The sequence below is a fragment of the Amblyomma mixtum genome, chromosome 4 (genome assembly GCF_055824585.1).
Source record: "Amblyomma mixtum isolate Tamu chromosome 4, ASM5582458v1, whole genome shotgun sequence".
Lineage (NCBI taxonomy): Eukaryota > Metazoa > Arthropoda > Arachnida > Ixodida > Ixodidae > Amblyomma > Amblyomma mixtum.
In genome coordinates this window covers 16,271,306-16,286,432 of record NC_143015.1, presented here as the reverse complement: position 1 = coordinate 16,286,432, position 15,127 = coordinate 16,271,306, and the positions used below count along the sequence as shown (strand labels likewise).

Here is a 15,127-nt window from a genome sequence, read left to right as displayed (position 1 = left end):
TGCGCGCATTGCTGAACGTATTTTTCAAGCAGGGTTCTAAACCGAAATCGGGCGTTACTGTGCCTAGGCACATTAACGCACCTGTCGCTTGAATACTCGATATCTACGTGGATAATACTTGAGAATGCAAGCAAGGACGTCTGTAAAACATAGTTTGAGACATTTTTGGTTGAGGCCGTCATCGCTGCCGCGAATTCCTGCGAAAATCACGCTGCGTGGAGCTATGCAACGTGGATAGGTGGTGTCAAATGAATCACTAACGCAGGGGCGCGCGTAATGATCCAGACCATTTCCAAAGTTCGACATTGGAAAAGCTCCTCATGGCTTTTAGACATTCCACCTGAGGTTCCGAGCAGTGCGGACGTGCTCCGCATGGCCTCTGGCCTCGTGTCCATTTTTTGGCAAATTTCATTGACTTCTGTTCCCGTGAATTGTGCGAAGGATTCGGAAAGGTGCTCCATGCCAGCCGATACCGGATTTCGCCAGGTACGACCACTGCTTGCCCATTTTTCGGGACTTTAAGTGTCAACACTTGGTGAACCGCGTTTGGCCTAACGCTAGGCCGAACGCTGGTGCCGCGCCGCTGGGACCCGCTCGCCACGCGGACCACCCATAACGATCGCATCATGGAATACGCCGTAGAAGGCGAAGACATTACTCCGGCTCAGCTTGCCGAAGGAGGATGGAAGACCGTTCTCAACCTGCAAGAACGTTACCGGCGCCCCGGAGCGAAGAACGCCATTCAAGGGAACGCAGACCCGACGAACGCACCGGCGACGCCGGGGAAGGAACACGGCACCGCTTCCAGCGTTCCTCGTAACGAAGTAAAGTCCAACTCCGCTCTTCGGAAAAAACCACCCGCCCGACGTAGGCAGGCACCGCTGCCTCGACTACCAGCAAACGACTACAAAGTCGTCGTCAGGCCGCGAGGCATGGACTTGCGCGCCGTCGCGCCGCGCCACATTCTCAGAGCTACCTGCGTAGCGTTCGACCTACCGCTTCAAGAGGTGGTGAATGAAGACAGCCTTCGTGTTAACACCATTAACAACACATTCACCATTAGCACACCGAACAAGCTCAGGGCTTCGGTGTACAGCAATCTGAGACTGCTCAAGATGGGCGACAAAGAGTACGAAGTGTCATCGTACGTGTCGGCGCCGGACGACTCCACGCGAGGCGTCATTTATTATGCATACGATGGCGGGACACCTGATGAGGTCCGACAGGGATTCCTGAAGCGAAACCACGGGATTCCGGTGGTGGATGCTCGCCGCCTCGGACAATCAATGTCTATCCTGGTGACTTTGGCCGGCAGGAAGGCTCCAGACACCATCTACTATTGCGAGAGTCCTTTCCGTGTGCACCCGTACAGGGAGCAGGTCGAAACCTGTTTCAACTGCAGAAGAGTCGGTCATCGGGCGGACGTCTGCTACAGACCCAGGACCCAGCTGTGCCGCAGATGCGGCGAAGAACACCCTCCCCCAGCCGAGGGGGAAGAACACACCTGCACGCCAAAGTGCATTGTGTGCAAAGGCGCCCATAGCACCGGCAGCAGGAACTGCAAGCATCGCTTCGTCGATCGCCGCCCCAGACACAACGAACAACAAAAGAAGCGGAATGAAGAAAGCGACCAGCAGTCCGGACACAAGTCGCGTTCCAGAGACAAGGCCTACAACCGATCGTCCAGCCAGCGTCGGGGCAGCAATTCCCGCGACAGATCCACCTCCTTGCCACCACTGTCGTCGAGCCAGGGTGCCAGTTCGAGGCAGGGGAGCAAGGACAGACGGAGGAGTGCGAGCAGGAGCAGGAGTGGAAGCTGTTCGACAAAGCAGGTGAGCTGGCCGGATACGGCCTCCCAAAACTACACCGCGCGCGAGAAGGAGCTCCTAGCTAAAATACAGTCCAGAGACGAAACCATTGCGCAAATGCAGCGAGAGATGGCTGAAATGAAAAGGCTGTTTAAATCGCTACAGCCCCCCCCCCCCCCCCGCAACAGCCATGCCGAACGCATCTCGCACGCCCCCCTCTTACGCGCTCAGCGCTACACCTTCCACCAGTAATGCGATGGAGACGGATAGCAGCATTAACCTCAAAAGGCCGGCTCCTTCAGACGAGGGCTCCGGTTCGAAACGCGCTGCGGAAGCGTCCAAAGAGGACAACCCGCAACCGACAATCAAACCTAAGGCTTCAGACAAGATAACAGCCGAAGTGAATGCCCTCGAGAACAAATTTAGCGGTGTCGAGGAAAAAGTTAACAATTTTACGAGGGAAGTAGCCCACCTGGGTACAAACATCGCTGCCTTTTTCCATCAAGTAGTAGAGCGCCTCGCGGCCTTGGAGGCAAGCCGTAACGTTATGCCACCAGGCGCGACCTTGCCCGTAATCATCCCTTCAATATCCCACCATGGCCCCTCGCCAACAAATTGAGGTATGGCAATGGAACTGCAGGGGGTTCCGCAACAAACGGAGAAACCTGCAGTTTCACATCCAAAACCTAGGTAGACAACCGGACGCGATAGCCCTTCAAGAAGCTAGCGGCCCGGCGAAATTACCAGGCTATAAAGCATTCATTCCACCCTCAAACTCAGTGACGATGACGACGACCCCGTTTACCGCTACCTTTGTGCAACGCAACATTACGGCTATACAACACACTATAGAGAGTTGTAACGAACAATACACGTTACTTGAAATTGTGCCAAAGAAAAAAGGGAGACGCCAATCTCTTTATCCTGAACTTATACAGTTCCCCAAAAGACAGAGGGTCAGGAATTCTAGACCTACTGCTTAAAGCCACGCGCCTGGCCGCCAGAACACAACTCCTTGTGGTAGGCGACTTTAACGCCCAACATTCGGCTTGGGGCTATCGCAAAAACAACCCCAAGGGCACCAAGCTGTGGCAAACGATCCAAAACCTGGGCCTCACACTTCTTAACGATCCCCATGAAAACACGCGGGTCGGAAATAGCGTTAGCGTAGATACCTCACCGGATCTCACACTATCCAAAAACATTCACGACGCCCGCTGGTCGAACACGAAATATACGCATTTGACACGACATTTGACACGACACGACATACACGAAATACACGACATTTGACACGAAACTGCACAAACTGCACCTCATGCGCACTCGCATTACCGACTGGGATAGGTTCAGGCGCTTACGAGAGCAGACTGCCCCCGGCCAGATCAACAACCTAAGGGAGTGGATCGCTGCACTCAAAGACGATGTCAAGACCACTACGGTCGAGACGCCTATTGAGTAGCCGCATCAAACGACTGACTCTAAACTCCTACACATGTGGGAAGCGCACGCCAGCCTGCTGAATCGCTGGAAGAAACAGAGACACAACAGAAACTTACGCAAGCGTATTGCGCAACTCGAGCGCCAAATCGAAAAGTACACATTACAACTACAAGAACAACAATGGGGCCAAATTTGTGATAATATGAATGGGAAGATGGGATGCAAAAAGATATGGCTCTTGCTCCGCCACCTGCTCGACCCAACACACACAAAATCCACACAACGAGACCAACTCACGAAACTAATTCACCAGTAACAGGGTACAGACAAAGAGCTACTCGCCGAACTGCAAAAACGCTACCTGAACACGTCGCATACGGACCCCCTACCCGCATACGAGGGCCTCCCCAATGAGACCCTGGACGCAGACATAGTGGACGCCGAGGTCTGGTTTGCTGTGGGTCAGCTCCGTACCACCTCCGCAGCGGGACCGGACGGAGTGTCGAACAAGACGCTCAGAAACCTGGACCCCAAGTCTGTCGCGGCTCTGACAGACCTAATGAACACGTACTGGAGGGAAGGCGAGATCCCCCAGGAATGGAGGCATGCACGGGTGACCTTCATCCCCAAAACCGGGAAAGAAACTCTCGATCGAGAATCGGCCCATCTCCCTCACGTCTTGCATCGGAAAACTTATGGAGCATGTCATCCTTAACCGACTGCAAAATTACGCGGAAGATCGCGACCTACTTCCTCCCACAATGTTTGGCTTTAGGGCTAGCTTATCCACGCAGGACGTGATGCTGCAGCTTAAGAAGGAGGTGCTCGACCCTCCACGCGGAACTGGGACGAAGGCAGTGCTCGGGCTAGACCTGAACAAGGCCTTCGAGAACGTTTCGCATGAGGCCATCCTCACGAACCTCTCTAAAATAGACCCGGGAGAACGGACATTCAATTACGTCCGATCATTCCTATCCGAGCGGACCGCAGAGCTTGTGCTAGGTGGCCTCAAATCGGAGCCCATTCCTCTTGGCAGCCGAGGCACGCCACAATTAAGGCTCGGTGCTTCCGCCTTTCCTCTTTAACCTTGCACTTATTACACTACCGCCCAAACTTGCCGCCTTGCCGGGGCTGCAGCACACCCTATACGCGGACGACATCGCCCTGTGGGTAACCACTGGGAATGACGGCCAAATAGAGGATACCCTGCAGCAGGCAGTTGACATAATTGAAACTTACGCGTCGAGAGCGGGTCTTGAATGCTCGCACTCGAAATCGGAACTGCTGGTTCTTAGAACCAAACCACGCGGTAGAAACGCAAACCTGACCCCACCGACCCCTCTGAATGTGTATGTGCAAGGACTTCCGGTCAAGGAGGTCCAAACCATACGCATATTCGGCATGTACATACAGAACAATCGCAAAAACACCGAAACAATCAACAGACTCACTGCCACGGTCAATCAGACTGTGCGGCTAATCAGACTGATCTCCAGCAAAAAACGAGGTATGAAAGAGAAAGATCTATGTCGACTTGTGCAGGCTTTCGTGCTGAGCAGGATCGTCTACTCCCTCCCTTACCTGCAACTGCAGTTGGCGGAAAGAAACAAGGTCGAAGCTACAATCCGGCAGGCCTACAAGGCGGCCCTTGGGCTCCCGCACAGTACGTCCACGGAGAGGTTGCTGGCCCTTGGGGTTTACAACACTCTCTCGGAGCTGTGCGAGGCGCACCTCGTTTCACAGCTCGGACAACTCACTCGTACGAGCGCGGGAAGGGCCCTCCTATACAGACTAAAGATGTGCGAATAGCTCCCAGAGAGAGAGTCGAAAACGCAGTTACCCACGCACATCAAGAAAGCTCTTTTGATCAAACCCCTATCCAAGAACATGCACCCCACGCACCACGAAGGCCGATGCACAGTGAGGGCTCGCGCACTACACACCAAATACAGCCGACACGACAACGTGGCGTACGTGGACGCAGCGGAATACCGACAAACCCCGAGAAAAGCGTTTGCAGTGGTCGCGGTGAACGGTACCGGCGCCCCGTTGGCGGCCGCGTTGATAGAACCCACCTCCTCCGAGACGGCGGAGGAAGCGGCAATAGCCTTAGCTATAGCGAACACGCGTGCTGATATTATATTCAGCGACTCCAAAACAGCCATTCGCAATTTCTCGAGGGGCCGTATCACATCTACCTCACTCCGCATCCTTCAAAACACCCGCCTTCCGATTAGAGAAGTTGAATTGATCTGGGTCCCGGCCCACTCGTCTAATCCGGGGAACGAGGCGGCTCACGCGCAAGCCCGAGGTTTCGTCGACCAGGCAGTGAGCGCGCCCTCCGACCCGAATTTCATGAGGGACGGGTTAATCTCATTTCATGACATCACCCATCACTTTAGGCTGGAGAGGCGCGCATATCCCCTTCCCCACAAATCGTTAACAAAAGCGCAGGAAGTTACCTGGCGCCGACTGCAAACACGCTCCCTTCTCAATCCGGCACTGCTTGCCCTCATGTACCCTGGCCAGTACGATCCAAACTGCCATAAATGTGGTGAAAGGGCCACCTACGACCACATTCTGTGGAATTGCGCAGATGATCCGCCTCCGGCGGAGTTGATACAGCTCCCTTCTCCCGAGCGGTGGGAGGCCGTGCTGGTCAGCTCGGACCCCAAGATCGAAAACGCCGACTGCGCTCGGAGCGAGCGGACGCATCTTATATGCGGTCTGCGATTTTCCGGCGATTTCACCAGTTTCCGGCTATTTACAGCCACCAATTTTTCACAGGACGACCCGCCACCGATACGGCGTCACCTGTGGGACTTTTAACCACTTTCAGGCGAGTGCCTTCAATTTTACGGCCGATTTGCGGCCACGCCCGACCGCGGGAGCTAGGCCTAACGGCTCAGCACGCCTAGTGCGTGCTCTGCTCCCACCTGCGGCGGCGACGCCCGCTTCGCCTCGACGGCGCTTCCCTGCATTTAAAGATGCAGTACACAGTCACCGGCACGGATGTTACCGCCGCGGAGCTGGCCGATGGCACTTGGACGGCACTCGAAATGCAACGCCGCTACATACCCCCGCCACCACCCAAACGCCCGTAGCCACCACTGGCCTGTCAGACCAACGACCCCGCGGGCGTCGACCACCGCCAACTAAAAGACGACCACTTCCTCGCCTGCCTACAGAGGACTACAAAATCGTCTTCCGACCGCAAGGCACCGTCGACCTCAACGCAGTCGGCCCGGCCAAATTGGCGATGGCCATCTACAACGCCGCCAAGATCGACGGCCGCCTTGCAATCACCGCCGACCAAGTCCGCGTCCACCCCACAAACAACACTGTCACCATCAGCACACCGGAGAAAGAACGGGCGTTCCTGTATGCTAAAATACGAACTTTAACCATTGACTCCAACGCCATCCTGGTAGCCACGTACGCCCCAGCCCCCGATGACTCCGTGCGAGGAATCATATATAGAGCCTACAGTCACGAGACCGACGCTGAGATCCTCGCTGAGCTCCAAGCTCGAAACCCCGATCTCCCCGTAGTCGCCGCACGCCGCATGGGCCGCACACGACATTTCGTGGTGACTATCGCTAATGCCAAGCTACCCCGCTACGTGAGGTACCTCGGCTTCAGCAATACTTTGATTTGAGCTTGTTGGTTGTAGCATGACATGTTTACGCAAAAGGCGTACTGGCGCTAAAAAACGAAGACAACACACACAACAGGACAGGACTGGCGCCAACTTCCAACTAGTTTATTCACAGAAAAAACCACTTAAGAACCACACTGCATGCAAAAAGATACAGACAAACCAGAAACAAGGGGTGATTTAACAAAGATGCACGTGCCAAACGGACCAAAGGAATGATTATAATGCTGCAAGAGACCCACTCAGAAACCTAATCTCTTCTTCTGACAATGACACAGATGGCTTGCTTATGCAGATATCGCCCCTCTGTTTGATGTAATAGGCTTCTATTATTTCACGCTCTAATCTGTCTTTTGATCTTGCAATGAATTTGGTGTTCTCAAAACCAGGACGGCATTTGCAGCTTTTGCAGTGAGTGGCCATGTGGCTGCCATAGCCATTTTTTACAGCAATCTTGTGCTGCCTCACTCTTTCATTGTAGCACTGACCTGTCTGGCCGATATATTCTGGCACTGACCTGTCTGGCCGATAGCGCTCGTCCTGTCTCCTTCTCTGTCTTTGTCCTAGTTTTATGCGCTAGTCTTTTAATTAACTATGTCAAACCAACTAGCCCAGCTTTCCGCCTTGATTGATATATTCCTTGCCGCAGCTTAGAGGAACAACATACACAACATCAGCCGTGCATTCAGTGGCGCGAATTTGGTGTTTCTTTTTGCACTGCTTAACCTTTCTTACTCTGTTGAAAGTGCAAACGCGCGACAGCTTGCAGGGAGCAGAAAGCACCACGTTGATCTTATATCTGCTGGCCACTTTCTTCAGGTTGTGCGAAAGCCGGTGAATATAGGGAATCACCACCGTCGGTTGTTTTTCTTTATCCTTGTTTTTTTGACCCTGTTCTCCCATCAACATCCGCTTGCGCTTCTTAACCAGGTCCTCACTAATGCTAGTGATGAGGTGTTCTGGGTACCCGGCTTGATGAAAGCGTTCAATTTGCGCATCGAAGCTCTGTGCCATCTCATGCTCACACGATTTATCCAAGGCTGCATTCAGGCATGTCGCAACGATTCCGCGCTTAATTAGCTTGGAATGTGCACTACTAAAAGGCAGTAGCTCTTTGCACGATCTCGGGTTGTAGGACCAACAAACATGGCGGTCCTGCTTAAATTGAAGTTTAAAATCAAGAAACTGCAGGCTATTGTTGTGGGGAACTTCATGCGTGAAACGGAGCCCTTTTGATTGACTGGTGAAAATGGTGACTATGTCTTCAAGGATGGCGCTTGGTTTTGAACCTACATGATCGGTTAGCACAATTAGGTAGTCATCCACGTATCTAAATACCCTAACAACGTTAGAGGTCAATAAAAGCCGGTCACTAACACGTTTGTCAACACACGATAAATAAATGTCACTTAAAATAGGGGCAAGGGACGACTCAATACAAACACCATCACGCTGAATGTAAAACTGATCACTGAAAAAAACTGCAGTAGATGAAAGGTAAAATTCTAAAAGTGTTAAGAAATCATCACAGCTAATACCTGTCTCGTCCTGAAATGACAGTTCGCCTATGCATGCAATCTTCTCTTTGATACAAATCAACATTTCGGTATGCGGTATGGAATAGTACAGGTCGGTAACATCAATTGAAAAAGCAGACAGTGCTCCAGGCAACCCATTGCTTAGTTCTTGAACAACCTCATTGGAGCTGCGGATAAGAAAGGGGTCGTCTAGCGGAAGGGACTTTAAGTGTCGCTGAAGAAAACGGCCAACGCACAACTGCCAGGATCCTTTCTCTGAAACAATCGTGCGTAGGGGGCACCCTGGCTTATGAGATTTGCCCGTAAAGAAAACCTCCAGGAACTCTCTGTCAGCATCCTTAACCAGTTTCTTCAGCGGATCCAAATTCATGTCAGTTAACAGCTTTACTGCGGTGTTCTTAGCCTTGGCGGGATTGAACTTCACTGCGACGAAGTGCTTCTGCAGAGCTTCAGCTGCTTTCTCTTTCAAAAGCTTCTCGGGAAGAACAATAAAGCCCCCTTCCTTGTCGCTTTGAAGTATCTCAAGGTTGTTTTTCCCCAGGTAGTCCTTGATCTTCTTAAAGGGAGGATAAGAAGTCCGACTGCGACTCACATGGTGCATCAGGCAATCCAAGGCATCCGAAGTCGCTCGGTCTTCATCCTTCTCCCCAGCTCTTTTGGCGACATTCCTGGTCATGGCAAGGAGCTCAGGTTTCTTCATCCGTGGCTCAAAGCTGAACTTGGGGCCCTTCACCAGTGTTGACTTCACACGGGGATCAAGAACCACATCACCAAGCACCCGCACGTCTGCCGAAGACTGTCGCACCTCCTTCGCCTTGGGGAAGCTTGCTCTAATCCGGTGCCATAGGAATTCAGTTGTCTGCGCCGCCAGCCTCTTGTAGTCTTGGGCACTCCGCTGCGCCTGCGTCAGATGGTCCAACAGGATGCGCAACCAGTCGTTCAACAACCTGTTTTGACGCCACGCTTCAGACTTCAGGATCTTGCAAATCCTTCGCGCATGTCCCCACGATGGTTGTACGGCACCAAAAATGGCTTGAACCTCGGGAGGCACCAGTCTACGTTTTATGTAGTATGCCATCATACGGTAGCGGCAAGTCGTTGCAGCAATGAGGTTCACGCACGTAAAAATTGCAGTGTGGTTATTAGAGGAAGACAGAACAGTGCTCAATGGAGAAGAAATACGTTCCAGCAATACTTTGATTTGAGCTAGTTGGTTGTAGCATGACATGTTTACGCAAAAGGCGTACTGGCGCTAAAAAAACGAAGACAACACACACAACAGGACAGGACTGGCGCCAACTTCCAACTAGTTTATTCACAGAAAAAACCACTTAAGAACCACACTGCATGCAAAAAGATGCAGACAAACCAGAAACAAGGGGTGATTTAACAAAGATGCACGTGCCAAACGGACCAAAGGAATGATTATAATGCTGCAAGAGACCCACTCAGAAACCTAATCTCTTCTTCTGACAATGACACAGATGGCTTGCTTATGCAGATATCGCCCCTCTGTTTGATGTAATAGGCTTCTATTATTTCACGCTCTAATCTGTCTTTTGATCTTGCAATGAATTTGGTGTTCTCAAAATCAGGACTGCATTTGCAGCTTTTGCAGTGAGTGGCCATGTGGCTGCCATAGCCATTTTTGCTGTAAAAAAAAAGATTGCTGTAAAAAAAAAATGGCTATGGCAGCCACATGGCCACTCACTGCAAAAGCTGCAAATGCCGTCCTGGTTTTGAGAACACCAAATTCATTGCAAGATCAAAAGACAGATTAGAGCGTGAAATAATAGAAGCCTATTACATCAAACAGAGGGGCGATATCTGCATAAGCAAGCCATCTGTGTCATTGTCAGAAGAAGAGATTAGGTTTCTGAGTGGGTCTCTTGCAGCATTATAATCATTCCTTTGGTCCGTTTGGCACGTGCATCTTTGTTAAATCACCCCTTGTTTCTGGTTTGTCTGTATCTTTTTGCATGCAGTGTGGTTCTTAAGTGGTTTTTTCTGTGAATAAACTAGTTGGTAGTTGGCGCCAGTCCTGTCCTGTTGTGTGTGTTGTCTTCGTTTTTTAGCGCCAGTACGCCTTTTGCGTAAACATGTCTCGGCTTCACTTTTGAGGTGTTCCCCTACAAAAGCCGTCCGGAGGCATGCTTCAACTGCCGGAAGCTAGGCCACAGGGCGGATGTGTGCCCCCACCCTCGACAACCAACCTGCCGACGCTGTGGCGCAGCCCATGACCCTCCTCCAGCTGGCCAACCGCCCACGTGCCAAGCCTCATGCATCGTCTGCAAAGGTGCCCACCCTACAGGCAGCAGAAGCTGCAAATACCGGTTCACGTCCTCCACTCGGTCCAAGTCTTCCCCATCGGTCACTGACACCGATACCGGCTCCAACTCGGCAAACCCCGGACGCCAGTCCCGGTCCCGAGACCGCAAACGCGGCGACCACAACCTACTGCGGGACGACTCCTTCCCCCCGCTTGGCTGCGACAGCCCTTCCAGCAGCACTCGCAGCCGTTCCACATCCGCCTCACGCAGCTCTCGGGCCAGCTCTCAAGGCCGGCCGGAGATCAAAGCAGCCAAACAAGTTGGATGGAAGACTCCTGCACAAGTCACCGCTTCTCCACCAGATTCACAGGTAAGGGAGCTGGCAGACATGGTCAAGGAACTACAGCTACAATTGGCCAAAGCAAACGCTAAAATTCATAGCCTAGAATCAGCACAGGCAAACCCCAAATTGCAACCGCAGCAGGTGGCTCACGCTCCCACATCCGACCCCGTAGGTGATCCACGCATGGACACTGAGCAGTCTAAGCGCACGAAGCGTAAAACACCTCCCCCCTTCTCACAAGCAGACATAGATGCCAAATTCGAGGCAGCTGATACGCGAATGGCCCAATTCGAGGGTGCCCTCCTTCGACTCGCCCCCACCATTGACTGTCTAGTAGAAAGCTGCGCCGCAATGGCAGCCAACATCCAAACCCTTCATGCCAGGCTCGATACCCTCACGAATCCCCCGACATCCGCAACCCCCTTAAAGTCGACAACCCCTCCTAACTACCCAGCACCCATTATTGTCGCTACGTCGGAGAGTGCAACCGCGCGCTCACGTGCAGGCGGCATTCTTAAATCACCCGTCGTGCTATCACAGCGCCCCGAACCCTACGGGAAACGCGATGGCTAGCTCCCCCTTCACAGTTTGGCAATGGAACTGCAGGGGCTTCAAGGCGAAGCGGCGAGCCTTGGAGCACACCCTGCAGGCCCAGCCGCACACCCCCCCACATCATCGCACTTCAGGAAACCTACATGGACATGAAACTTACCAGCTACGCCGCATATAACCAACAAACGACACCAGACCACCGGCCCAACACCGCCATCCTGGTCCACCGAAATTTAGCAGCTAATCATATAGACCTTAGTTACCCTGAGGTTCCGCACACTTTCGTACAGGTCCTACCGAACAGCCGCTCACAAGCCCCGCTCCACATCCTCAACGTCTACAGCCCCCCTAGCGACAAAAGCACACGAGTGGCAACCCTCGTTCGTAAGGCCTGCGCGACTGCACAAAAAGGGATGCTACTCATCTTAGGTGACTTCAACGCGCCGCATACCGAGTGGGGCTACCCCCGCAAAGCATGCGGTCGTAAGGGAGCCAAATTGTGGGAGACAGCCCAAACACTGGGCCTGACACTACTCCTAGACCCCGACAGGCCTACTCGGATTGGAAACAGTGTCTCACAGGACAGCTGCCCCGATCTCACTTTCGCCCGCAACATCCCAGACGCACGCTGGGAAAACCTCGGCATGAACATAGGTAGCGACCACTATGTTCTCAGCACAACCTTCACGGCTACACACTGCAAAGCCCCCAACCGAACAATCAGGCACACTAACTGGGACGCCTTCCGATACGTGCGCGCCAAACGCACTTCGGCCACCATAGACGACCTGGACATATGGACAAACTCGCTGCTCGAAGACACCGCCAATGCCACCTCCACGACTACCCAGGACGAGGATGGCCCCTCTCCCGACTCCAAACTCATACACATGTGGGAGGCCCAGCGCAGTCTTAGCGCTCGCTGGCTCCGCCAAAAACACAATCGACCCCTCAAGCTCCGTCTCGTTCGCCTCGAGCGAGAGATCGAACTGAGTCAGGAGCAATGGCATCAAACCTGCGACCGTCTTAACGGCCAGTTAGGATGCAAAAATTCGTGGTTCTTGCTCAGACATCTACTGGACCCAACTCACACCAAATCCGCATCTCACAAGAACCTCACCCGTGTCATACACGCTTTTCAGGGAACAAATGAGGAACTCCTCGCTACTCTGAAAGACAAATACATCAATACTTCCACTGAAATTCCCATCCCTTCAGGATACACGGGTGCTCAGAACACCAACATGGACGCCGACATCACGGCAGGAGAAGTCCGCGCCGCCCTCAACCAGATTAAAACCACCGCGGCCGCTGGCGACGACCACATCACAAACAAGATGCTTCGTAACCTCGAAGATCAGTCCGTCGAGGCACTCACGGACCTCTTCAACCAACACTGGCATGAGGGTCGCCTTCCAGACACTTGGAAGCATGCCAAAGTGATTTTCATACCTAAGCCAGGCAAACGACTCGAGCTGGGCAATCTTCGGCCCATCTCGCTCACGTCCTGCCTGGGAAAGGTCATGGAACACGTCATACTCAATAGACTCCACACTCACGTAGACCAAGAGGACCTTCCCCCCCCCCCCCCCCCACTATGATCGGCTTCAGGACCGGCCTCTCCACTCAAGACATTATGTGGCAAATCCAACACGACATCCTCGATCCGAGACCCATCCGAGCTACACGAACCATCCTAAGCCTAGATGTCAGCAAGGCTTTCGACAACGTGTCACATGCTTCCATCCTGGCAAACCTCTCACAAATGAATGTAGGCACTCGCACTTACAACTACATCGCCGACTTTCTTCATAACCGCACAGCAGAACTTCACATTGCAGACCTCCACAGCGAGAAGATCACACTAGGCACCCGGGGAACACCACAAGGAGCAGTCCTATCTCCGTTCCTTTTCAACACTACAATGAGAGGCCTCCCTCTGCTCCTGGAAGAGATACCTCACATTAAACACTCAATATATGCCGATGACATTACCCTGTGGACCAGCTCTGGCTCTGACGGGGAAATCCAAAACTCCCTCCAAACAGCAATCAATAAAGTACACTCCTTTGTACAGACGAACGGGCTCACATGCTCCTCCACGAAGTCCGAATTACTAGTCATCAGGGACAGACGAGCTCGCCTGCCCGTACCCGACCCGCAAGAACCTATTGTGCTTCAAGTCGACACCCATCCCATACCTCCGGTCCGCACCATCCGCGATCTGGGTATGTTAATACAGAACAACACGCAAAACTCGGAAGCCATTCAGCGCCTCCGCACCACAGCCAATCAGATCAACGGCCTTATCCGCCGCATCAGCACCCGCCGGAGAGGTATGAAGGAGGATAACCTCTGTCGGCTCACGCAAGCTTTCCTCATTAGCAGGATAGTCTACTCCTACCCCTACTATCACCTCCGCCGGAAGGACGAGGAAGCTGTGAACAGCATTATACGTTCAGCGTACAAAGCGGCACTGGGGCTACCTCAGTACGCCAGCACACAGCACCTCCTTCAACTCGGCATCTACAACACGCTCACAGAACTCATAGAGGCACACAAGACCGCCCAAATCCACCGCCTCTCACGCACTAAACACGGGCGGCTCATACTTGACCGTCTCAACATCAACCCCATAGGCGACGTCCACCCCACGACGCCCATTCCGATAGGGGTCTATAGCCGCCTAGTTATAAAACCAATCCCCAAAAACATGCTACCTGGCCGCCATGATACGCGCCGTCAGCTGAAAGCCCAAGCACTAGACGCCACATACCTTGCCGACGAACACGCAATATACGTAGATGCTGCACGGCAAAGTGCAAACACATACGTGGCTTGTGCAACCACGCCACAATCTACTATCGTCACCGCCGCCACAGTAGTAGCTCACTCTCCGACAGCGGCAGAAGAAACCGCCATCGCGCTGGCCATCGCTGACCCACGTACGCGCACAGTCCTCAGCGGCTCCAAAAGAGCGATACAAAATTACTCGGCAGGTTTTATCTGCCACCCCGCTGCACGCATCCTTCGCGGCTGCACTCCCGACCATAAGATCAATCTGGTCTGGGTACCCGCCCACGCGGGAAACTCTGGAAACGAGGGGTCGACCGACTAGCCCAAGGACTAACCAACCGGGCGGCCGGCCCCACGGACCCAGACGCTCTTGCCGAGGCTCCCCAGACCTTTGGCGAAATTACCAACCTCTACAGAGAGATGAGACGCCAGTTCCCGCCTCCACACCCCGACTTGAATCGAGCGCAAGCCACCTTGCTCCGCAGGTTGCAGACACACTCCATCCTTAGCCATTCTAGGTTTTAGGTTTATTGGGGTTTTAACGTCCCAAAGCGACTGAGGCTATGAGAGACGCCGTAGTGAAGGGCTACGGAAATTTCGACCACCTGGGGTTCTTTAACGTGCACTGACATCGCACAGTACACGGGCCTCTAGAATTTCGCCTTCAAGAAATTCAGTCGCCGCGGCCGGGATCGAACCCGCGTCTTTCGGGTCAGCAG

The 15,127-nt window shown here is 53.1% G+C and overlaps 2 protein-coding genes across 2 annotated transcripts in view; one reads left to right on the top strand and one right to left on the bottom strand.

The window, feature by feature from the left end:
* The window catches only part of LOC149345761 (prolyl 4-hydroxylase subunit alpha-1-like), a 56,277-nt gene that overhangs the window by 12,030 nt on the left and 29,120 nt on the right, over positions 1-15,127 (bottom strand). The gene's annotated exons all lie outside the window — the stretch shown is intronic.
* LOC149345762 (uncharacterized) lies at positions 364-5,922 on the top strand. Its single transcript, XM_089586219.1, has 2 exons — positions 364-1,832; positions 5,848-5,922. The coding sequence occupies exons 1-2, from the start codon at positions 627-629 to the stop codon at positions 5,869-5,871; spliced, it is 1,230 nt and encodes a 409-aa protein (XP_089442345.1). The 5' UTR covers positions 364-626; the 3' UTR covers positions 5,872-5,922.

Excerpts from the sequence above, each read along its gene's own strand:
- LOC149345762 (XM_089586219.1), top strand. The coding sequence starts at position 627 with ATGGAATACGCCGTAGAAGGCGAAGACATTACTCCGGCTCAGCTTGCC. Across the intron at positions 1,833-5,847 it reads GAAGCTGTTCGACAAAGCAG|ATGATCCGCCTCCGGCGGAG; the intron begins GTGAGCTGGCCG and ends GGAATTGCGCAG.